We start from the raw sequence: 26,894 nt of genomic DNA, 5'->3' as shown, positions 1-26,894 counted from the left end.
TTAATGTAATTGTTTTTGGTGTTTCGTTTGGTGAACAAAACTTTATTGATAAGATCTGCATATATGTACATTCAATGTTTTTAGTTGTTCAAGGATAGTGCATATATGCACATTGAAGTAGATGAATGTAGAGGTGCACAAAAAACCGGATCCGGACCTGACCCGGCGGTTTCTACTCGGAACCGGACCCGATCCTACCCTACCCGCGGGTATGGACCGGGTCTTGGGTTTCCCTCTGAAACTGGAATCGGAACCGACCCGGAACCGGTGGAACCGGTTCCACCAATACCCGGTCAAAACCCGGCTGTACCTAACCGAAACCCGAAAAAAAACCAGACGGAACCGGTCAAAACCCGGTCAAATACCCAACTATACATGGAACCGGTTCCTACCCGGACCCGATTTTGACTTTTGTTGACTATACCCAGTTCCGATTCCTACCCGGTTCCGGTTCCTAAGAATACCTGGTTTGTGCACCTCTAGATGAATGTTAAGCACTAAGGGGCTATAATACAATCATCATTGTTATAGGTTTACTTTCTTATCACCTATTCAGCCTAACTTTTGCAAATACAGATGTCAATGCTTCAAATAATTGTTACGATACTGGCAAAACCCGACATAAACTCAATGCATGTGTTGTTTAAAAAAAATTGTTAATAAAATGTGCTCTCATCGCAACACACGACGGGCAGAAAACTAGTTGCATTTATCATCTAACTATTAATTTTCAAAAATGAAATTTATTGACTATTGTGCTTATTGAATCAGTTTTCACCTTTTAATAAAATTTTATTTTCATCTAACTGTTAATTTTCAAAAGGAAATTAGTCTTTCGTCTTATTCAGTTCTTTCCTTTCCGTTCGCTTCTTGTACCCTCAAGCTGAATACTTTATAGCGAAGTTTGTTTGTACCCTCAAGCTGAATACATTATAGCTAAGTTTGTTAATCAATCGGAACCAGCGATGATGAAACAAAAACATATAGCATGACACCAACTGAAGAAAACAAAAATGAAAGTTGTATCTAAGCCATAATAACAGACTGTTAAAGCTTTTACTAGTTCGCTAGGTATGATGATTAATATTCGCAAATGAACGTTTAACAAGTCAACCAGGAACACAACATGATCTTAAGTACGTCTAACATGACACAAATAGATATATGTGGTTTGTTGTTGGATTGAAAATTTTAATCTGCCAAGTGCAACCGATCAACCTGTAGGGCAAATCAAATTCAATAGTAGCTGGTTATTAGTTATTACTAGTTCAGGGTAGCGGTTATTAGTAATTTTCGAGTAGTAGCATTTGCTGTAACACTGAAAAATAAACATTTTCTGTAATTAAAATATATATAAAAAAGAAGAAATACTAAAATAGCTGGAAAATGGAAAACAAATTATTGGATTTTTTGAGAAAAAGCACATATTAAAATTGTTGTAACATTTGGTCAAATGGAATGAACTTAAAATCTCATGTAAGGTCAAAACAAGCTAACATCATAACAGAATTGGGTCAAACTGGTCATTATCCAAATATAAGTTAAAAGAACTTTTACTGCAGCTTGAAAATATCTCAAAAGGTTCCACGTCTAGATGTTCTAAGAACAGTCACAGCAGTTAAAGAACAACATAATGTTCAACAAAACCAGCAAGTCATGATAAAACTAATAAAACAGTAATTTTGAAACAAGAAAGCTGCTAAAATAGTGTTCCTGTAATTGATGTTGGAGTACATTTCAAAATCCTTACTTGGAAAATAGAAAACAAAAGTCAACAAATGTTGTATAATCCAATTTTCATAACACAAGAACTAAACAAACACAGATATCAAATCTAATCCCTATTAATTATGTCAAAGAAAAAACGCTAACAATGGCTAGTTTGTACATTTAGGGGGTGTTTGGGATTCCTGATTTTACCTCCTTGTAACTTTTCATTAAGTTAATAAGTTACAAAAGTGTAACTTATGAAACTTTTCCTCTCACAATATAAACAATCCCAAACACCTCAAAAAGTTAATAAGTTATAAGTTGGTGAAAATAAGCAATCCCAAAGACCCCCTTACTAAACTGTTAAGGTTATGGGATATTTTAGATTAGCTAATATATTAAAAGGCCCATTTTTACTTTCCTAATTGCATTACCGAACCTCTAAAACAAGGTAACTCTTTATGTTGTCGTCATCAATTCGACACTCCTGCACGCACATACTTCATGGAGTTCAATCCAGTGAGACTGACTGTTCATTATAAGTGTGCTTTATGGATTATGATTAATGTTTTAATTTTAATATTTGTGAGTGTTATGCCACTATATACATATCAATGAACTGATAAGGGGGTGAACTGAAGGAAAGATAGAAGCATTCACTTCTGCTTCATGCCTTGAGTGTTATTTTCCTCCCGGTGCTTTCATTTAATACGTGCTCCAGTTAGATTTTCCATCATCACTTCATTCAAGAATCCAACAAACATCAACTCAACTGTCACACATGGTCAGCATTTAATTCATTGTTTTTCCGGTCTGTTGTGATTTTGGTATTTGTGTAGTATACTTTCATAGACTGTCAGTAGGTATGGTAAATATATATTAGTATTTTCTATCTATGATAAGTGATTACATGGTTATCTTAGGAGCAAATAGCACACTGAGTTTAGCAAACAAGAGGTATGCATCCCACAAAGATACCAAAATCACAACGGACTGTAAAAGCAATGCATTTAGTGCCGATCATATGTAACAATCGAATTAATGTTTCCCAGATAGCTGAAAGAAGATACAATGAAGAATCCAATCAGACTACTGATCAGATGAGAGCACCGTGAAGAAAAGAAACACCCAACGCAGAACACAAACGCAAACGTCCCGGTCTTTCCTTCACTCCACTTTATCCCCATATCAATTCACCGATATATATAACAGTGGCATAACAATTGCAAAAAAGAAAAAAAAAAGAAAAAGAAATCAAATGTGACTAATTTGACCTGCTCAATATATCAGCTAGCCCAAACTCACCCATACAATGTACTAAATGTGCAAATTAGCCCATATTTAAAACTTTGGTTCAGGATTACCACCCATAGTTAGACTTAAAAGTAAATAACAGAAAAAGAAAACACAAAATATGACAAGGATGAATAATTTTATACTAATCTGTACTAAGTGTGATCACATTTACATAGAAATGTGTATATACAAGTATCATGAAACCTCGACTTTGTAACACAAGAAGCATGATTATATATGTACCTGTTCGGATCCGTATTCGACACCCTTTTATCCCTATATAGGGTAAGCGTGTGAGAGTAATTGAGAGATTCAACCACGTTATCTTAAAGCATTCTGTTTCATTCAACAGCATCCTTGTAGTTAACCATGTATATGGCACCAACAGTAACCAACGCCCCAGCTAGTTGGACCGGTGAGAAAGTCTCACCAAGATACAGGAAACTGTAAACCCGAAATTTGACAAGAATACTATAAATTTATAATAGACTTTTAACAAACAAGTCAAAGTTTCTCTTAAAAATCAGCTTACCCAAAAAGCGAAGCAAACATTGGAGTTAGAAACGTGAGAGAACTAAGCTTTGTCAAGCTACCTAGTAAATAATAAATGAGAAAAAAAATGTTGTATATATATGAAATAATGAAATCTACAGAAGCATGATGAAATGAAGATAACCTCTAGTAGCATTGTAGAAGTACAATCCATAGCTGACAGCACTGCCAAACACGGAGGTATACAGAAGGGCAAAAACGTCATTTGCTGTGAGCTCGCTTAATCCACCACTGAGTGCAGGATCATGAGCAAGAACCGACACTGCTGCCAATGGAATCCCACCAAGAACCATGTGCTGCAAGGATATTAATATTTAGAGAAATAAACGTAACAGATTGTTAACTATAGAATGAATATAATCAATATAGAACAGGTGTTACTAACCCATCCAGTAGCCATAACAGGATCTGAGTATTTAGAAACCCATCGGACCATCACTGTACCAACTGCCATGCTTTGAGCTGCTAGAAGCATCCACCATTCTCCACTTCCCCATAATGAAAAGTTATTCTCATCAAATGAAATTGCAGGCACCTGCAACAAGAAGGTTAAAAAGGAGACACAGATGATGCATAGAGATTTAGATGATATAATATGCGTATACCTCAAGAAGTGCAAGGCCTACAACACCAAGAATCAGGCCTGCAACTCCAACTAAACTGATTGATTCACCAAATAGCAACGAAGCAAGAACAGCAACCGTCAATGGTTGTGAATCGATTATAACCTGGAATAGCATATCAGTAACTCAAAGGTAGCGATGTGCAGAGTCGATTCGGTTATGGGGTCTCAACCATAACTATAACCGCGCTTCGGTTATGCAAGGTTGCTTAACCATACCCATAACTGAATGGTAGGTTAACTATCGGTTATGGGTGGGTTTCAGTTAGGTTAGTTGTCCAATGTATTTTTATTATTATTTTTATTTTCCTTTGTTCTAGTTGAAAATGGTTCGGTTTTGGTGTTCCAAGCTCAATTATGAAGTTTCAAAGCTGAAATATACCAGTTCAAGCTTGGTTATGGTGTTCCAAGCTCGGTTACAGACCGTTGCAGCATAAATTCAATCTTTAAAAGCTAGTAACAGAGGCATAAAAGATGGAAATAAATGTATGAGTTTTTAAAAAACACAAACATACAAGGTTCGGTTCGATTCAGTTTCGGTTTAGGTCAATTAACAAAGACGCATTAACCGTAACCATAACCGATTGGTCGGTCAGTTAACCATAATCACTTAACCATAACCATATTGAACATGCATACACTGCCAAGGCCAGCCGACGTCTTCTCCAATCCTTTCGCCAAAAAGCCCTACAATGCATCACCAAACACTATCACATTTAAACAACCCGAACTCAATCTACCATTCTTATTACCACATAACAATCAAATCAACCTGAAAACAAGTAGCATCAACAAGCGCAAACAGAGCAATAGATATCCAAGCATTCAATCCCGACGGAACCTTCCTCCCGCGAGAAGCCGCAAACGCAACCAGCAATAAACCAGACGGAATCAACCGAAATGACGACACGAATAACGGTCCAGTTTTTGGCAAAACCTCCTTCATAGCCACCATAGCCGTTCCCCAAAAGAAAAACGGCGAGACGAGTAACGTCCATTCCCAAATTAGGTCACTCAACGACGTCGTTTCGGGTTCGGTGATTCCGTACTCGCCTGTTCCGTCTGGAGGATAAACGCATTCGACGTCGGTTCCGGTTCCAACGCAATCGATTTCGGATGGTGTTGGTGGAGTTAGGGTTTCAAATTGAGTGTCGGAATCGGAAACCCTAGTTTTGAGAGTGGTGTAGGTGTGAGTTGAGGTGAGTAGGAAACGTGTGTGTGGTGGTAGGTGGTTTTTGGTGGCTTTGTGATGGTGGTGGCGGCGGAGAGAGGTGGTTACATGGCAGAAAGGGGCGGAGGAAACGGTCATTTCCGCCGTGGGTCGTTTCCGGTAAACCGAATTGCTTTGGTGATGGAAATGAATTATTAATTATTAATTTTTAATTTAAGTCATATAATATAACATTAGTAGAAAACCCGTGTGGTATGGCAACGCCAACAATTACAACGTAGTACTTGTTTTTTCTGTTAGTTTATCAATCCTTATGATATATTGTATAAACGTCAAGAAGGTACAAATGGAACGGTTCAAGTATGTTATTTGTTTCATATGTGCAATGTACAATGCATTTAACTTGTGAGTACAAAGCTAACCGTATACACTATAAGAACCACAATAAACTGAAAGTATCGATTGTTGAACCATTAAAATGTGAAAGCGTGTCTTAAAATTAAAAATATCAATTTACACTCATGTATAGTATGTCATACAATAGCACACATGTAGTAAATAAATGTAAGAAAGGATATTTCGGCACTCTTAAACTTATCGACACATTTTAATGGCTTCATAACCGCCTTCGGTCATCTGATTGAGAGAAATAAGCAACATGAGTCATTGTGTTCTGAAAGTAACTGAACTCAGGTTAACAGGTAAAAGTTGTTGGAATAAAAGATGAATGGAGATTGAATGAATAGCTTATAACTTGTTTTAACCCAAACCAAAACTAATTACTTATTTAAATGACATGAACTCATTTTGCTTATAACCTATTTTAACTTGAACCAAAAGGTATATATTTCTTCTCGATCTAGCCAGGCTCATTTGCTAATAACACGATTTGACCCGAACCAAAATCGATACTTTTTTAAAATGACCAAACCTTTTGTAATAAAATGAGGTTTAATGAATTTGAATTTACAACCTTAAAAATACAAACATTTTAACCAGTTAACTGACCCTACCAATTTTAGCCTGTTAGCCAACCTGTCCAGTTTGAAAAGAGATAAAGTTACCTTTGAAAATGAAGCCTCGTCAACTGTTTAAAAAAGGACAGGATTTTTTGTTGTTACCATAGAATCAAAGAAGTAATTTGTAGTTTGCATGACAAACCAAAGTTCAAAGTTAACAATATGCAAGTATGATGATAATATTAAAGATAAAAAGTTATTTCGGTTAACCTGATGAGGATGGGAGCATTCTCTTGTACTTAGAGGCGGAAGATAAGTTTAACCTTAATGAGCCTTCTTTAAACTTGAGGCTGCTAAGATTATTTTACATGAACTGGGTTTAACCTTTGTGTGTTGAACTATTTGGAAAGGTATCTCCACAGTTATAAAGTTTTCATAGATTTCCCGGAGGCATGTTTGATATTAGGTGATACATGTTCTTGAAATCGATATCATACCTAAACCCGAAATAAAATCTTAAATATTGTAATATATACGATATTTTTAACGTTAGTTTGAGATTGTGTTTCGTTTTGGATAGTTTTAAGTTTTAACCATCAAAGATCATGAATCATGGTTCATGAACGGGCATTCTTAAAACAAATTCAGGATGCTAAACCTAAAAAGATTACAAAACAAAAGCATTGGAATTTATGAACGAGACTTTTGCCAACGAAACATGCAAAATACTAAATATTATTGAAGCTTTCAACTTACACTTGTTCTAACGAGAGACTATTGCAAACTAACAAATTTACGAACTTAGAAATTTGTCAACTTCGACATTCATTGACCTCGACAGAAACTTCATGCAAATTGGAGGCTTAACACCAGCCAAAGCCAGTATCGAGCTCGGTAAAGTCCAGATCCCATCCCCGCAAATCAAACCCGAAGCAACCGCAGGCCCGAATGCAGCAGCCTTTGCACTGTTCACTTTGGACCACACAAACAATATCAAACTCCCAACACACATGTCAATGGCAAAGTAACCACCTATGTAGAACGGAATCGCCATCGCCATTGGAATCGGAATAAACTGAGCCCGCTTTTTACCCACCAAGTCCCTAATCCCGTTCACAACGATGGCGAAACCAAAGAACATATAGCAAAGCATGAGGCACTTGTTGGGTAATGTCGAGAATCCTTCGACTCCCAAAATCGCCATGTTTCGAAAAATAAGCGCGTATGGTGCAGGGTACTCGGAACCCTGGCCTCCAAAGTTGTCAAATGCCTTGTAAAAGAGCCAGAAAACACAAGGCGAGATGATGCAACCCATTGCGGTCCCGATCATTTGGCTCACGAACATGGACCGGGGTGAAGTCATGGTCATGTAACCGGTCTGAAGTCCTGGGTTAAGTCAGATGCGGTTGAAACAATATTCATCATGACCCCACATGCTGCTAACCCGGCTAACACACCCCCGTTTGACCCACCGGCCCATGCTCCAATCACAAAGATCGCAAGCTTCCCGTATGTTGACGCTAAGGACCAGTTGGTGAGCCCACATCCATACGCGTTACAGAACCCGAGAACAGGGGCAAACACGTACATAACAGCAATGTAGTACCACTTGAGCTGGTGGAAGATGTGGGGGAGAGTAATAACCGAGACGACAGCAATCGTTAGATACCCGACTATCGCGATCCAATTAGGAATCTGATCCTTGAGAAACAATCGGGTCCGTTTTTCGTCATCATACGACAAGGAAGGAAGATCAGGGGATGAATTACCAGTAACAGGTTCTCTTTTGGTTTTATTAGCGTTAAACTGGTGATATAAGCCCGTTAACGTGAAACCGAGGACCTTTATGAAGTTGTACAGCCCATCACCTAGGATCATGGCTACGGCAATAAACACCTGCAGTTAACTACATAATGATAAAAACCTGCAAAACCTTAATGCAGAAACAAAAACTAGAAATTCGAGTAAATTTTACCCTGTAGCCTTGCAGGCCATGGAGACTGCTTGACTTAAGATCTGCAGAGAACCAATCGCCTTTCTTTTCGTTTATGAGAGGCCACATTATGCCCCATGAAAGTATCGTCCCGACTAATAATGATATGTTAATAAGATACGGACAGATCATACCGACACCAACATAAGTTGCTGAAAAGTCGAAAAAGAACCTGAAGTTGACAAAGACAATGAGTTTGTGTTTATCAATCATTTGATCAAAACTTTACTAGAAAGCGAAGAATAATAGAAGAAATGCTCCGCATACTTGTTTTCGTAGGCCTTAAGACCGAGTGTCGGGAAGCTTGCAAATCCACAGTCGTCTCCGCCAGTAAAGAACCACTGAAAGAAGCCCCATAGGAAACTCATGGAGAAGAATTTCCCTAAGGTTTTCACTTGCTTCTTGGCTAACTTAGCACCCTGGGGGGTGTGGAAACTATTGATGAGGTGAGCGGTTGCGGTCCCACTTGGATAAATGAGTTTGAAGTCGATAATCATGATCTGCAGCAAGTAAAGATTGGTCATATATATTTGATAGATAAACGGGCCCGGTTAGTGTTGGAAACAAAAGGATACCTTGCGAAGCGGGACAACCGAAAAGAGTCCAAGGAAACTAACAACAAAAAGAAACCCAATCATCCATGCAAGTGAAGGGTTCTTAATGTTTTGTGCAGAGTTTGCTTCATTTGATTGTTTTGCGATAACTTCACTCATTCCAAACAGGTAACTACCAAATCCTCCTGTCAACATTCATATAAAAATATAATTTTAACTACGTAAGATAATAAACAGGTTTTTTAATATCCTTCCTTTAATGTTTAATCTTTTAAATTCCACTATGCTGTCAAAAGCCCCTCGGGCGCATGCATAGGCTCTTAGGCAATATCAGATTCAGGCCAAATCCTTAAACATTGCAAAATTTTGCAAATTCTAGGCAAAGTGGTCCGGAACATCAAAAATGGATAAGAACCATCCAAAAACATGTTTAGAATCCCAAAAAAAGGTATGTTTATGCTGTGTGCGTGGTTTATCTTGAGCACTCGCTTTTTAAGTGTCTTGCGTCTAGGCCCAAGGCTCACCCTTTGTGCCTTAAGCGCGCCTTGTGCCTTAGACAACAATGAATTTACATTTATACAATACACACACACACACACACACACATATATATATACTAGCTTTTGAACCCGTGTATTACACGGGATTTGTCAAATGATAAAAATTAATAAGATCCGTTATTTGAAATAAGACATAAAATTAAAGATAAAAAGAATTGAAATATATAGTAAAAACAATAAGAAGTCTGTAATCTCAATTTTACAAAGTTGAGAAAATCTCTTTATATTTTAAACACAACATTTGTAATTTTACCATAAGGACTATAAACACAAGCAACATTTGTTATTTTATGTTTTTATTTTGTTTCTTTTTTTTTTCCTTTCAAATAATTCATTTTGTTAATTTATATATTAACAAATCTTATGTATACATGGTTCTAGAGTTAGATAAAATAACAAATATGATAAAATGAATTTATTTAGATTTACATCCATAGCTTAATTCTTTTCTTAATTCTCTAAGTTATAACCTTTTTGTCAAAATAGTTTTAACCCATAACCTATAGATAGTTAGAATGAATGAGAGGAGAGATTAGAGAATTAGGAAAGAAATTTAAGCTAGAATTGAATATGATTATGATGCCTAAGCACCTGTATTTTTGTTTATTAGAATTGTAAGATGCTGCTGTTTACACAATTCCAAATACTTCACATCATTTAATAAAATTACTAAATCTCATAACTTAATTCTAATTTGTTATCATTACATTTTAATCATTATTGCTATAATAAATATTTATAATTTTAACTTCTTTTTTTTTCGGTTTTAACAGAATCTAATCTGTTTAGACTATGAAATATTTGTTTTTTATTTACTTAAGTTGACTTCCAAGTTCCAACAATTAAAATGTGGTGTTTGATAGAAGTAATATTTGGTCAAAAAACAATTAAAGTAAATAGCTTTGAGGATGTTCACATATTAAATTCCAATTGCCAGCTCAATGAATGATTCAGATTCATAAGTCAACAATCCATATTCTCAACTATATGTGAATCTTTAGTCAATTTTTTTTTAATTTTCTTAAGAGAGTATCTCAATCTAGAATCAGAGTGTTAAAATGATTATTAAATAATAATAACAGAGCGTGCGCAAGACATACAAGTTTCTGTTCAAAAAACATCAAGTGGACCATGGAATGTTAATAATTAAAAGTCAATTAGAAATGTGGCCATGATCAACACCCCAAATTTGGTGTGACATGATTAATCGAGGGGTCAATTTTTTTTTTATTTTTCTAACTGACTTTAGAATCATCCGTTATTTCTTTTTCCTGACACGACATGCCAACTGTCCATGTTCGTTGTGACACTCCAGACCATTAAGAAAGAAACCCATAACTGTAGAGAACACCCTCTTAAATCAAAAGTTCGAACTTAAAGTTAAGACCTTAAGATTCCAATTCTCAAGCATTAACCATCATCCTGATAACATTAAGTTTTTACATTATTCTCATCATAAATATTACTCTTTAACTCTCGTGATGAATATTCTCAAGAAATGAATATTCCCAAGAATCGAGAATACATAAAAATAGCAGGAATTTGAATACAGTCAAAATAAACAATAATTAAAAAACCAGATTCTTAATCACAACTAACTTTTATTTTATACACTTTATTATTATATTGTAAAAAAAAATTATGCCACCCTCTAACTCGTGAACAACGAATTCAACAAACAGCATGAGAGAAGTACTGATCAATCGAAAGTACCTGAGAAGGCGATGCTGGAGGAAGCAACGATGCACGTCTGAATAACCGTATTCTCCTGCCTGGTGAACGGCTGCTTCAACAGACCAGACTTATCAAGGAACTTGGTCCACGTTTTGACGAAGAAGAACCCTAGCAGACCGGCAGAGACGTTCAAGGAGGGGATGATTCCGGTAGTGAGATTAAGCTTCATGACAATGAACGTGAACAGAATCGCCAATATAAAGCTGACGACGAACGCACGAAGCGTCAGCTGCTTCTGCCACGGTGGCACCTTCTTGCTCTCGAAGGTTCTCTCGATGGACTCCACCTCCGTGTTTGTGTTCAGATCATCTGATGCTCGTTCCAACTCCATTACCACTGGTTTTGTGAAACTGAAGCTTTGAAAGTGGACGTGATTGTGGTATAAAACGGAAGAAATATAATATGGGTGGTCAAATACAGCTGGGATTTATGTGTGAAATTGAAATCAAGCGGTTGAATTTGGGACGACTGGGTAAATATGATATGATATGTTATGTTGTAATTATAAACAGCTATAATTTAACACTCTATAATTTTGTTATTTTTAAAAAGTAATGACCGTCTATTACGTCTTTCTACCTTATAAATAAAAATCCGTAAATAGAATATCCCAAATATTGTTCTTTGTCATGCATGTATTTTGTGTACTAGGCTAGTAAACCATGTACAATAAGAAATGGTAAAGAGATAACGTCAAGCAAATAAAAATGTTTACGATACGAATGGATAATGGTTGAAGAGAAAACTCTTTTAAAAAGAGTACTCAAGAACTAACAAAAACTCATGAAATTTAACTTCAATAAATGCTTTTAATTTTTCTTCTCTCGTTCGTTTTTTATGCGTTATTTCTTTCTTACTAAAACTTAAAAAAAATAATAAAAAATATCAATCATGATATTACATATATGTAATATTGTTGCAATGCATATATGTAATATTGTTGTATTAGATACAATTAAATATATCTAATACAACAATATTACATATATATACACTACTAAATATATGTAATTTAGTAGATATCGCGATCTATTTTTTCCCAAAGATAACCATGTAATAAAAGATGTTTAAACTTAAAAAAAATTTATATTTGAGTAAAGTTTTCATAGTTTTTTTATTAATTTTCGACTTCTCTTTTTAAGGCGATGTTCTCTCGTAATCATTCTTTCTCTATAGCATAAGCAAAAAATATTGGAGATTCTTCAATTATGATCCTTAGTCAATACAGACTCTCTTTTCTTCTCAATACCATCATGCTCTAAAATGGCAATAATAAAGAGGTAAGAATTAGAGAAGCTCATAATTTAAGATGATGGGTAGGTCTGTAAATGAACAGAATGTTCGGTGAACTGTTCGTGAATTGTTTGGATGGAAAGTTCCTGTATGTTTGTTATTTAATAAACAAAGAACATGAACATAAAATTTGTGTTCGTTTATTTAAACGAACGAACATGAACACATGTTCTTTTCGGTCATTTATGTTCATGAACGTTCATTTATTTATCTTCGTTTTTGTCTGTTTATGTTCGTTTATGTATTATAGAAAATAATTAAATATTATCTGGATAGGTCATCCGCTTAAAGGTTTTATATTTGATAAGTTGTGTTCATTTAAGTTCGTTTATGTTTGTTTGTGTTTATTTACATTTGTTCATATATATTCGTTCATCTTTGTTTAGTTATGTTCGTTTAAATTTTAAACAAATGAACATAAACAAAAACAAATGTCCATTTTTAAATAAACGAACATGAACATAAATATTCATTCAATCAAGTGTCCATGTTCTTTTGAAGTTAAATGAACGAACGTGAGCATGCCCTTGATCGTGTTCATTCGATTCGTTTACATGCTTTCATTATTCCCATTGATGAAGACATCGGTCTCAATCTCTAGGCTCTGCCGATTTTATTTTTGTTCGTTTGTGTTCGTGAATCGTTCGTGAACACATTAATTTCCTTAATGAACGAGCACGAACATAAAATCTCATTCGGTAAGTGTTCCTGAACCGTTCGTTAACACATTATTTTCTTAACGAACGAACATGAACAAGGTCTTATTCGTGTTCGTTTACATCCCTAAAATCGAAAACCAATTATATTATTTTTTTTTATTCTTTATTTAATGCATTTAAGCTTCTCTCTTCAAATTTAAGACCTAATATTGTAATCTCTTTACCTTTGAATTTCATTTTTAACATCTACTAAAAAAAGTTAGAGCTAAAATTTGTCAACTTTAAACGTTGAAAGGCCATCTAGTTATAGAGGTGAAAAACAAACCCGAAACTGAAATCGAAACCGGACCCAAAAAAGAAACCCGGAACCGGTTTTTTTATACCCGAACCCGTGCCCGACCCTACCTGTAGGGTACGGATAGGGTATGCATTTTAATACCAAAACCCGTACTCGAACCGGACCCGATTTGTACAAGGAAATAACCGAAAACCGGAACATGTTCCATAAACGGAACCGGGTTTTTCCAATACCCGAAACAGAGTTTTTCAAATACCCGATCTATACCCGAAATTACCTGAAAAATACCCAAAAATACCCCTAAAAGTGCAACCCCTAAAAAAATCCAATCTATACCCAAAAAATGCCCGAAGAAAAACCCGAAAAAACCCAGAAATAGGATTTTTTTTTTTCAATACCCGAAAATAGGGCATTCAAATACCCGGTTCTATACTCGACCCAAACCAGGTATATAGGGTAGGGTTTTTAGAGGAAATGCTTGAACCCAAACCCGAACCCGAACCCGACCTGGGTATTTCTAATACCCAATTTTCCAATACCTAGTCATACCAGAACTCGGTTCCATACCCGAAACCGGGTATTTGAAAAAACCCGATTTGTGCACCTCTACCTAGTTATTATACCAAAGTTAAAGTTCTAGGTCTAAACTGCAATTAGGGTAAATTTGATGATAGCTGATCGCTATCAGATAGCCTAATGGTCCGCCAAGGAAATATAGGGCAATGATCAGCTATGTAAAAGCTTAGCGTTCATCTATGGGTTTGGATAACCTAATGAAGCAATTAACCGGGTGACATGTGACAGATAAAGACTCATCGATGTGTGACACGTGTAGATGATTCAGCGTCCAGAAAGACCACTACGGCGCGATTAATAATCCGCTTAAGGAGCTTGTTTTAGCCCACAAAGCCACTTGGTAATAAACAAGCATGATCTGGGTGTTTGGAGTTAGTAAATCCCTATGGTTGTTTTAGATATATTGTCTCTTATGATCCTCATGTCAAAATTCCAACCGATCATCAAGTTGGCAAATAGGCTATTGTCTATGTTACATCAATTGAAAAAACCATTTGAATTATTGTGTACTTGACCACATGAGTGAATGTTTCATTGAAGTTAATGTTAGGTTGCTGGTGAAAACCTTTAGACCATCATAACCGCCAAAGAAGGAGAAGGTGAGGAAGCCACCGGGGTTTGAAAATGAACAAAGAAGATTGGCATGCTTCAGGCCAAGATGGAGTGTCATGGACAGTGTACCACTATGTTGGAGGAGTAAGAAGAACGAGGTGGAGGAAGGTAAGCACTCCATTAGACCACCATAACCGCCAAATCAAGTAACGGTCCGGCTGAAGACCTTAACAAAAACTTAGCGCTAACCGGGAGGCAACCCGGCCTTGTGGTCAGGTACGTGTATATTTTTGTTATAGTTGAACTTTGTGGGTGTAATTCACTACTATAAACCCTCACGAGACCATACTCGTCCACCCGGGCTACCGGGGGGTTTAAAGCGCTTGTTACATACGCTAAATGCAACCGTGATTCCTATGAAAGTGAGTTAGGTCTTTTAACATTTTTACTCGTTTAACAAATTTGGTTATGAAATTTATTAATCTCGGTCGGTAATTTAAAATTAATGGTTTTGCAAACGGTTTAAAAGACCTATATTTTTAACATTTGTGAGAAGCTTGCTTCTACATGTTTGAGAGTTTGTTTATTTTGAGAGTTGTGGAGTTAAGTTCACCGAGAGATCACCGAGGCCATGAGAGTTGCACATGAGAGTTTTATTTTCTATCAGGTGATTTCATTTTCATAATCTTATTTGTTTTATTAGTTTTTGTGTTAAGAGTGTAATTGTATTTTTGTATATTTAATAACCACCATCACATTAGGCCCGATTTTTAAAATTGTCAAAGTGAATTTTAACCCCGTCCCTAATTTTAATTGCTAATTTTTAAAACATTGAGGACAATGTTTGCCTCAAGTGTGGGTATGGGGGAGAAATTTAAGAATTTGAAAATTGTTTTCATGTTCCTTGAATTAAGATTTTTGCATAATAATGGAAAATGATAGAAAAATTGGGGGTTATTTTTCAAAATTATTATATAATAAGAGATAAATAAAACGGGAACACACGTAATTTGAGATGTATTGGTAGGCTCAGCCTTGAGAATGAAAGGATAATTTGGTTGTTGACTTAATTGAACCTTAAATACTTGATTTTTAGTGGGAAACGCCTTCAGGGTTTTGTTTGTTTAGCTAAACCTGTGTAAGGACTGGAATGAAAGATTAGGCCATACTCAAGCCTTATTATTAGATTTGTTCACCAAAAATATATTTTAATATGAATAGTCTATAGTACAATGGTTTGATAGGCTTAACATTAGAGTATGCTAAATGGTTTGTGATATAAACATAAATGAATTTGTGCCTACTCACGTATGGTGATGGACTTCGGGGTATTGCTTGATAACGGGGGTATGTCATGTAGTGGGGGCTATTTCCTAGTTGGTTATCTAATTGCACCTCATGTCAAAATTCCAACCCATCATCAAATTGGCAAATAGGCTATTGTCTATGTTACATCAAGTGAAAAAACCATTTGAATAGTGTACTTGACCACATGAGTGAATGTTTCATTGAAGTTAATGTTAGGTTGTTGGTGAAAACCTTTAGCAAGATGGAGATCCATATAACATATAAAAACTCCATATTGATTTTTGATCGAATTATAGATATAGTCCTTTATATTTGTACTCAATTTCACTCAATGTTCTTTATCTTCAAAATTGATCTGTTTTATTCTTTATGTTTATAAATCCAACAACGTTTATCCTTTGGTACTAACCCAGTAAGTTTTTCTCTTTAATTCAGGTCATGTGCCTTACACATGAGGGCAAATTGGTAATATTACCTACTTATTAAAAAAACTATTTTAAAAATTAAACTAAAAGAAAACATATATAATGTAAAGGATTAATCAACGTTTATGTCCTTCTCACTCCTCTCTCTCCTACTTAGCATCACAATCCACCATCACCCACACCATCTGCCACCGCCACCACCACATCGTTGCAATCTCCACCTCCGAGCAAAACCACATAAGCTGCCGACACCGTTAAAGCGTCCACCCCTAAACAGATTCAACCATTCACGGAACCCTAATTGGATTTTGAGCACCTAAATTCAATGTTCAAGAAGCCGTAATCAGAGTTCAAAAACCCAAATTCAACGTTCATGAAGCCTTAATCGGATTTTGAAGCCCAATTTCAACCACGGAAGCTGTCGTTGGTTGTTGATGGATGGATCTTGAACTGGATTGCGTGGCGGTGGGTAAGGGGTTAAGGATTGTAGAGGGTTTTTCTGATAGATTGTTTGGGTGTGATTCTAGGTCTCTGGTGCACCAACCATCTCAAGAAATCGGTCGTAGCGGCGGCGATGGTGTTTGATGGCGGAGGAGATTGTCACACCCCAACCTACGGCGGAACATGCCGGGGCGCGACATAATTTGTATCATAGCTCTAAGACACTAAAATAATAATAAGTGTCAATATCTAAATTTATTTACTCACAATAATCGTACACAAATAATTCAAATGAAACAGAAAATAATACAACACTTAAACTTTTATAAATTTTAGTCTAAAATCCAATCTATGTCTTCACTTCCAATAACTTCCTATAATAACCTGCATTATGCGTAAAAATAATTTATCAACAACACATGTCGAACGAGTAACCACGGTTTAGTATATAATAGTGGTAGTGGTAGTAATGAGAAATCAACAATTCCTTGCGTAGGTAAATAACATCGACTAACATAAACAAATATAAGTGTCTTTTCAATCATGCCACTAGATTTCGGACATGTCTACTTGGACTCGCAACCAAAAACAATATAAAATAAAAGTGCCATTTCCCCTTGAAACAGACAGTGTCAAGTTACTCCGACGGCGTATGATCTTACTTTTGAGGATGAGATACCAACCAACCATAATGCAGTAAACACATAATTCACATAATAATTAATCGAGCAATGTTACAACTACGCAAATAATAGAATTGTGTTTGAGTATAATAGTGTAATATTAGTTTAATACGCATAACGCCCCCAAAATAGAGAAAAACAGGATGTGATTACTCACCTTTAAAATAATGTAGATGGCAATGAGAAGACAGTAATGGTTACGACAAAGATAAGTTAGTTAGTTCCACGATGAGTCTCGACGATAAGTCCTAATTAGTACTGATGGTTGGGTAAAAGTTAGTTATCATTGTATATTAATTAGTTATTTTAGTTAAATAAATGAACGAACATTGGTACTTCAAACACTGTTATGTGTTTTCAGGACATTGGAAGCTTTGGAGCTTAATGAGGATATTTATGGGCTTGGAATGAAGGCTTAGAAGTGAGAGATTAGAAGTGCACGCATCACGAGGCAGTCAAAAGATTAAAATAATAATTCTGCTGAAAAGTGCATCTTCGCGATACGCGAAGATGCAGGAGGAACAACTTCGCGATACGCGAAGTTGCAGGAACAGGGCCCGACTATTTTGTCCTTCGCGATACACGGAGAAGCAAGCTAGGACATCTTCGCGATACTCGAAGATGCTTAAAGTCGGCAAAAATTAGGGTTTGCCTTATATAAACCCCTTAACCTCCTCATTCGGATTATTACAACTTCCAAAGGCAGAAGAGGTGCTCTAGGACGATTTCCAGCCATCCCGAAGCTTCCGGTGTGTCCTACGATCGTATGTTCATCAAGATAAGTGCTTTAACGATTATGTCGATGTCCGGCTAGTCGTGTGTGTTCGTTCTAGGCTAGGTTTTTGTGTATTTTAACTTCTGACTAGATTCATATGCTTAATGTTTATGAGCTTGATTGAGTTATTGCCTTAGTCTTGCTTAATTCTTGATTGATTATTTAAACAATTTGTGTTTGGGATTATTAATTAATACATTATTTGTTTGGTTGTGTTCATCAACATTTAGGGTTTAAGCTCTTGTGTCTTTGACTAGTTATCATCAAATATTGGCTCTTAATTGGTTTTTAACAAACATAAGTTGGTAATTAGGTAAACTGAGTTCAATTGTGTCATCAATTCACTTAGGGTATCGTTTTACATCGCAATCCAACTACTAGGTTTAGTAATTACTGCGTAATCAAGATAATTGAATCTGGGATTAAGTTGAATGTCACATTAACCGAACCTAGAATGAATACTTTTCATTAATATTATTTACAAATCGTTTTTAAGTAATTGTTAGTTTTAGTTAATTTTTTTCTGAAAACTGCTTGACATCGTCTGTCCGTCTTAGTTAATTAATTAATTTAGTCATATTAAACTTGCACTTTCCTTGAGTCCCTGTGAAGATGACCGTACTTACCCGTACTAGTTATAGGTATTTAAGTCTTTAATTAATTGTTTTTGAGTAGACCGCTACATCCTACGTCAAGTACAACTAAAATAAATATTGAAACGATATAAACGAACAAGACACGATATCATGGGTTTATAACGGATTTGAGATCGTTAAGGCGTCCAATATAAATTAAAATCGAGTTAAAAGTGTAAGAGATTAAAATATCATTACTTTTCGATTTTTAAACAATAAAAAGCTAATATATAAATATTAAACGAAAGCCTGGTCTAAAAGTTTTGAGATGATCGGTTCATTTTATTTAGTAAAACTATTTTTAGTTTAATTATCTAATTATTAGGTTAAATCGAGAGAAAATATATATAGGTTTAAAAATATTGCATACATTCATACATACATATATATATATATACATACACATATATAGATATTCACGCACATATATACATATACGAAAACGTTTTAAACGAGAATATACTTTGAGAGTTTAACTTTGTTCGGTTTGTTAAATGGGTGAAAATAATATTAGTTTTATTGTAGTTATAGTTTATATAATAGAAATTAATTAAAATAAAAGAAAAAAATGGGTGTTATGAGGCTCGAACCCGGGAAGGCCTGTTCAACCTCTAAACACACACACCCTGTAAGTGCACGGATTTGGTGTCCGCAGCTGTTCGAATAGGCTAGGGGTAGTTTAGTTTTCACACTTAATGTACAAAAGCTCATTCGCTAAGGATGTTTAACGAATGAGGCCTGATTCGTTAAGACTAGGCTATTCGTTAATGTAAGAGCCCATTTGTTACTACAGTGTAACGAATGGTGGCTCATTCGTTAAGGTATACCCATTCGCTAAGGGTGTTTAGCGAATGGGCTATGGAAAGACCTTATTCGTTAACCTTGTTAACGAATGAGATGTCTCATTCGTTACTACTGTTCTAACGAATGGGACATACCTATAAATAGGCCTTCCATAGTTAGTTTGCATAGAGATCTGTGCCATATTTATGTATTGTAACGTTATGCTGCCGGATTCTCTCCAGGCTTAATGTATTGATCTCTATTAACGTATTGAATGAACACGAGTTAACGTATCGATTTGCGTCTAGATCTTGGCTCGTATAACGTTTCTATACACCCTTTCCAACTGCACTAACGTGTTTATATGTTAAGCTTCAGTTTTGATTAAATATATACACATGCTCAGAGAAACCCCAAATTCTTATATAAACCCTAGAATTTGTAATCCTAAATTGATGGCTGAAATCCCCCTTGTCAATCAAAATTGACGAAGGGATTTCGTTTAGAGGTAGAAAACGAGCAAGATACATAAAGCAATTACCCAACTTGAGTTCGGATTGAATGAGAATGACCATTTAGAGTTTCGGCTATGAACATGATCCAATTCTTGATTCAAATGAACTTCTAGGTTAAAATTGATATGGGGTGGGTTTCGGAATGATGTAGGGATGGTGCAGGTCCTTTTAATTGCATTAAGATCTTGCAATTATAGGGTTTTGGAGTCGGGTTAGATCCACGAGTTGTTATGGCCGAGATTGATGTTCATTAGCTATCAATTCCTTGATTAAACGATGATTTAGACGCGTTTTCATTCAATTAACGATATGGAGATATCAATTCTGTGATTTCCGGCATGATTAATAGATTCAAGATCAGGGGGCTGCCATGGCCGACGGGAATGAGGGGGAAAAAGGAAAAGAAGAATATATATATATATATATATATATATATAGGGTATGAATATATTAAAAACCCACTTTAGTTAATAAAACCTTAAAACCCAACTCTGGCCATCAATCTACATTCACGGCTAAGATTAAAAGTTTGGGTTATATCTTTTAAATATAATATTATAATAACAATAGTACACATAAGGGTATATTAGGAAACATATTTCACATTCTCTCTTCTGTGAACCGGGTGGTATATTCAAGAAAAAAGTAAGTTAGCTTGTTTCTGACATGTCGCATACTGTATTTTTCATTTATATTTAATTTTACTAGTTTCTCTAAATATCTCAATTTAAAACAAAATTAGATTTTATAATAAGCATGTGTGACTCACTCATTTACATGTTAAACAAATTGGAAAATCCTCAAAATGATCCATCTTCAAAATGAGATTCCAAATTTGTCCCTACAAATTCAAGTTTCCAGTTTTGTCCCATAGTTATCTTGTCGCTGACGACGTGACGTGTTACTAAACGAACCGGAGAACGACACGTGGCCAGAATAGGTCGTCGACGATGTGTTATCGAGGCCATTTCATTGCAGACGATTTGTTATACATGTTCTTGTTCACAACGTCAACGCCAGGCTGCTATACCTGATACCCGTGTTCACATCGTCGGTGACGACTTACCGGATCTCATGGCCGGTGACTTGTTGACAAAGCATAGGGTTGAAGATGCATTTCTGGTGCTAATGCAGGGTTGAAGATGCGTTTCCGGTGCTAACGTAGGGTCGACGATGCGTTACGTTTTAAACCCAACATTTGGGTTTAAAACGTAACGCATCGTCGACCCTACGTTAGCACCAGAAATATTAGCACCCATCCTATGTTAGCACTCGTCCCGCTTCCCTATATATATAAATAATATATATATATATATATATATATTATTTAAAGTTAAAAATACATTTACTTATTTAAAAGTATGAAAACTTTTTTAAAAAGATTTGTTGCATATTTTATATTTTCTTTTACAAATATAAAACATGCTTTTATGTAAACGTGTTTAAAATTTTGTTACTAAGTTTTTTAAAATATTTTACAAGTTAAAGTTTTACATATATAATTATATATTTTAAAGTTAAAAGTACTTTTACAGATTTAAAAATATATAAAAGTGTTTAAATATTTGTTACATATTTTAAAGAATACTTTTACAAATATAAAAACATGTTTATATATAAACTTGTTTAAAAACTTGTTACATATTTTTAAAAATATTTTTACAAGTTAAAGATATTTTTATTTATATAAATATATGTAAATTATTTAAAAAAATATGTAAAAATATTTAAAAATTTGTGACATAGATATTAAAACTAATAAATGTGAACATGTATTTAATTATTAATGTGAAAGATTATCGAAAAGTAACAACAATTGTTTTCAAAAACTAATAAATTTGTGAAAGTTGGCACCTGTGTGAAATATGTCAAAAAGTTATATTTTATGAATTAATGCTAAACCATTAAAATTAAGAAAAAAATAAATAAATAAACAACTAAAGCTAAACTAAATCAAGTAATATACTAAATTACTTCACAAAACAAATACTATAAATGATTAAAACTTCATACAAGTTCACATATAATCTAACTGATATATTAAAGTAATAAATGTTTCACATGGCTTTCAAATATGACATCTACATGGGATGCCAACTAATCAATTTTCATTTATACATGTTCCCCCAATTAACTAATTTATTACTATTTCATATTTATTAATTAACTCAACTAAACCAATTATTACTTTCTTAAAATTATATTATTAACAATTTCTAATAATATAATTATAATTGTTACTAAATTATTTGGCATTATGGATTTTTTAAATAATTTTAATTGTTTTATATGCTTGATTTCACTTTTAACTTGTAACAAATATGTAAATATTTTTTTATTGATATTATATCATTTTTTAGCTCGTGTAATACACGGGTTATTAACCTAGTATAAACACTAATTTATTACATATTGTATTTTATAACTTGGACTTATACTAGGAAATAACGAGGAAGGCTTTATATGTTGACACACCTAGCAGTTAGCCACACAAATTTGGAATATATATATATATATATATATATATATATATATATGGGAGATTTCAAATAAGAACCACTTTGAGTTTTAAGAACTCGAAAGAACTCAACGTAACAATTTTTTTTGAATTTTTTTTACACATACGTAATATATGTAGGTTACATATACGTAAAAAAAATTACATAATTTTTTACACACCGAGTAGAATTATTACATATGTGTAACGGGCGTTTAAAGTTGTGTAATCACTGTACATCTTTATTCTCTCTCATACTTTAATTTTTTAATCATATTTAATCTCAACCACACACTGTGACATTCGTCAAATTTCCGACTCGTATTTGTTAACCCGACCCGTTGGATCGTCTCGATGTATTATCATTATTATTAATAAAGTATTCTCGACGTTTAATGTTCAACGTTGTTCATTTATTACTATACTTGATTGATTTACAAAATCCGGAGTCTTATCGTTAATCGAGCCTTACAGGTTAAATGTGTAATTATCCAAAATCATAAGCATTCAACATAAATTATAATATCTAAAAGTACAAGGACCATTCCTGTTATTTAGAGTTTAAGTTAGGATTCAACGAAGTTATAAACTCCAGGGACTAAACTGAAACTTTTTAATTCAAATTATATTAATTTAATATAAAATTTCCCAACCCTTTCCCCTACCCCCCCCCCCCATTGTTTTTTCGGCCCGGCTTTCCGGCCACCGCTAACACCTCTAAAATAGCATTCTTTGACCCGTTTAATTTTAATAACGTCTTTAACCGTTAAGATCGTAATATAATCAACACATTAATTGTGAATTAACAATAGCTAGAACACCGTATCCACCGTACGAATTTCCGTATCATCCGCCCCTATCAAATCAAAGCAATTAACGCTTATACGCTCCACCAACTAGTATAAATACGAATCTGATCTCAAACTAAAATCGTTCACAAGCTTCTTTCTCTCTATAATACTCAAACTTGGTCGTAGTCAAGTCCAAAGGCATCGGCTCCGGCAAGGTCTCTTTCTCCGTCCAAATTACCCGTCACTAGGCAATTAAATCATGCATAATAATGTTTTTCGTTCAACAATCCAAACCCCTATACTTAATCAATCAAACAAATAACAGAATCCGCAAATTAAAGATCTAGGGTTTCAATGAAGATGATGATCCAGAGCTAATACTTACAAATAATAGTTTTCATAATATCAATGCTTTGATAGTTCAATGGTTAAGTCATGGGTTTGTTAACGGCGAGACCCGGGATCGAAACCCGGGTCACTCATTTTAATTGTTTTTATTATAGTTAACTGTTGTATCTTAATCTGTTAGTATACAATAAATAAAACTTATGCTTCTGATGAAGTTATTATCTGGACCAACTGGTTGCAACATGTGACTAGTAACGTGAAGACGCGAGTTCGAAACCCAGGTCAGACCATATATATATATATATATATATATATATTAATAAACTAATTTGGCATTATATTTTTATTTTAATCATTTTAAAAATCATTATGAAACTATAAAATTATTTTGAAACTAAATAAAAACTATATAAATTAAATATAAAATATATCTCACCTTTTTACACTTAAAAACCAAAAATTTCCGTTTTCTTAAACCGTAATTAAAAATCATTTGTTAATGATAAAAGTAAACTTTAATTCATTAAAAATCATTTTGCTTAAACAATAATTTTAATACCAACTTATAATCCTTAGTTCAAGTAATTCGAACATTCTAACCTTCTACCTTTGTCGTTTAAATATATATACCATAATATTAATCAAGTTGCCGTTAAAACATAACTAATAATATTATAATCAAAAGATATAAAATATTAACAAACTCCCAATATAAGTTTACACTATAAATAACCTCGTAAGATTAGCGAATAAGTATCGTATTTCTTTATCATAGTTAGTGCGGATCGCTCATCTCGGAGTTCGTGACGCGTTCGGTTCTTTTGTCGTTATTAATATTATCAACGCTTTCGGGTTCCCATTTTTCCTCAATTAATAAGGTGAGTTTCTCACACCCTATTTTTAACGCTTTTACTTTTAGGGGTAGCATATATATCCTATTAAACGAAATCGATTTTATACTCAGCTATGAAACTTCAATTCATATCGTGGACTTGTGTGTTATATGTGCTTACTTGATTATGTGCTTAGCAAGTGGTGGCCTCAATAAGTATGATCATATGCCCCTCTTTGCACTCAGGACCATTTTGTTATGAGCGGAAAAGGGACCCCCGATCCGAGTACGTTGGTTGTCACCGACTGGAAAGGACATTGCATGCAAAGTAGTTTAATTATTACAAGTTTCATGGAATTGCATGGTTTTTATGTATTTATATAAAAACTTGTGGTAACTCACCAACTATTAAGTTAGTTGATTGTAGTTTATATGTGCTACATGTACCATTGTTAGAGGATGAAGATGAGAAGACACTTAGAACATTTAGGTTATTTAATAAACAAAATTGTCATTATGATTGTAATTTGGATTTGTATTGTTACTTTCAAACATTGTGTTACATGTTACTTGAAATGAATAAATGTTATTATTGCCACCCAATAGTGTCACGTGTGTTTGAACAATCTGTACGTCACACTCAGGCGTTTCCGCTTAAGCCGGGGTGTTATAGATTGGTATAAGAACCGTGGCTATAGGATAGGACATTAGACGTAGTGTTCTAGGTAGCTATAGCTTAATTGTTTAAATGTTTAGGCTGCATGATAGAAAATTTTGTGGGCCTTTACTTGATTGTTCGAATGCACTTAATATTATTGTACTACTTATTTCATTTACGCCTCATGTACACAAAGCACACACAAGTCCAAGGCTTATGACTAAAAGCAAAGATTTTCAAAACTTTCAAATCAATTTTTAATGTGGTGTTCTGATAATTCCTCTGCATAAAGATGATTCGTCGTGGTGGGTATGTAATAACTGGAAGGGGGACGTGCTTGTTTCCCGAACTCTTGACATCAAGGTTCATGAAACCTAAGGATAAGCAATGCGCATATATCCAATCAGATGCTGGACCCGGTTGTGTAGGTCCCCCGCGGGGCGTCGCCGATCGATATGAGATCCGCACGAGGTCTAGGAGTGCGGAATCCTCCTAGACTCGTTAATGGTGTAGAAGACGAAGAACACGATTACACACATACAAACACACGAACAAACACACGAATGGGATAAACACATCTGCAGATCTTTTATATAATAACCGAAACACATTACATACCAAACACGAAAACAAATGACGGCCGACCCGAGGTGAGCTCTACCTCGGGCCGTCCCACACGACTCTCCCTCTCGGTTTCTCTCTAGACAAATAAACTGATCACAAAACACTCTAATTTTCTGGATACTCAAACCTAACCAAGACACACATATATATATAAACAACTTCACGGGCTTGGGCCTGTAGGCGAAGTTGTTATAACTTCGCCTATGGCAGAAGTTGTTACAACTTCGCCTATGGCGAAGTTGCTCTAACTTCGTACTTCCACAACGCTGAACAGAATTGCATAGCGACGGTCACAAAACATGCACCAACAGGTTGCTTACCTGGAGAGTTCGGGAAGGGCATGAAACTTATTAGGCCAAAACATACCACACCAAACGCCATACGAGTCACCACTTTATGTTTTCAACCGTGATCATGTCCTCTTTGTGATAAGGATATGGTTGCATCCCTTTGGATGTCACACAAGTCATGGTGGTTAATGCAACGTGTGACTCCGACCCTATATGTTTTACAATGTCTTTTAACCGAAAGTCTGTCAAGTCGTGGTGATACACGAGTACCCAGCTTTTGGTTCGATTTATTTTTGAAATTTCGATTTTTGTGTTGGAACATAAGAGTCCATGGTGGTTCATGAAAACTCTAAGATCCTCACAACACTTATTTTACTATGGTTTTCATATTTTAACAAGCCTAAGCAAAGTTTCCTTTTGTTTATATATATCATGCACTGTTCCGAGTCTCACGATTCCGTTACCCTTGTTCGCAGAATGGCTTCCCGTAACCTTAAGCGTCGATAATCTGGAATCTTTAACCGCAAGATAACTTCCCAGATCACTAAGCACCTGGCAGCGGTCCTCCCTAATATCATGACCAGATGCACCAGAACATCATGGCTAACGTTAACCCTCCTCCTCCCCCGCCTTCATCTCCCGTGGTGACCTATAAGAACTTTACTGATGCTAAACCAACCAATTTTGACGGAACTCAAGGTACCACTGCCCTACTTCAGTGGTACGAAAAGATGGAGAGCGTGCTTTTCCAAATTGAGTG

General features: G+C 35.0%; 1 protein-coding gene and 1 pseudogene across 2 annotated transcripts; both read right to left on the bottom strand.

The window, feature by feature from the left end:
- Positions 1–3,134: 3,134 nt before the first annotated feature.
- LOC143534397 (WAT1-related protein At3g02690, chloroplastic-like) lies at positions 3,135–5,522 on the bottom strand. The gene is made up of 7 exons (XM_077028899.1): positions 4,953–5,522; positions 4,820–4,867; positions 4,164–4,286; positions 3,944–4,093; positions 3,683–3,854; positions 3,539–3,599; positions 3,135–3,450 (listed from the first exon to the last, which is right to left on the bottom strand). The coding sequence occupies exons 1-7, from the start codon at positions 5,487–5,489 to the stop codon at positions 3,348–3,350; spliced, it is 1,194 nt and encodes a 397-aa protein (XP_076885014.1). The 5' UTR covers positions 5,490–5,522; the 3' UTR covers positions 3,135–3,347.
- A 1,548-nt stretch (positions 5,523–7,070) lies between these two features.
- On the bottom strand, positions 7,071–11,486 carry LOC143534400 (putative metal-nicotianamine transporter YSL7; annotated as a pseudogene). Its single transcript, XR_013135545.1, has 5 exons — positions 11,131–11,486; positions 8,879–9,042; positions 8,571–8,803; positions 8,286–8,475; positions 7,071–8,206 (listed from the first exon to the last, which is right to left on the bottom strand). The product of XR_013135545.1 is annotated as a putative metal-nicotianamine transporter YSL7 (transcript).
- Between the last annotated feature and the right edge of the window lie 15,408 nt (positions 11,487–26,894).

This window comes from Bidens hawaiensis, unplaced genomic scaffold (assembly GCF_021521415.1).
Source record: "Bidens hawaiensis isolate Kalapana, Puna unplaced genomic scaffold, B.hawaiensis_p1.1 tig00010163_1, whole genome shotgun sequence".
In the NCBI taxonomy this organism is placed as follows: Eukaryota; Viridiplantae; Streptophyta; class Magnoliopsida; order Asterales; family Asteraceae; genus Bidens; species Bidens hawaiensis.
This window is presented reverse-complemented; position numbering and strand designations above follow the sequence as displayed.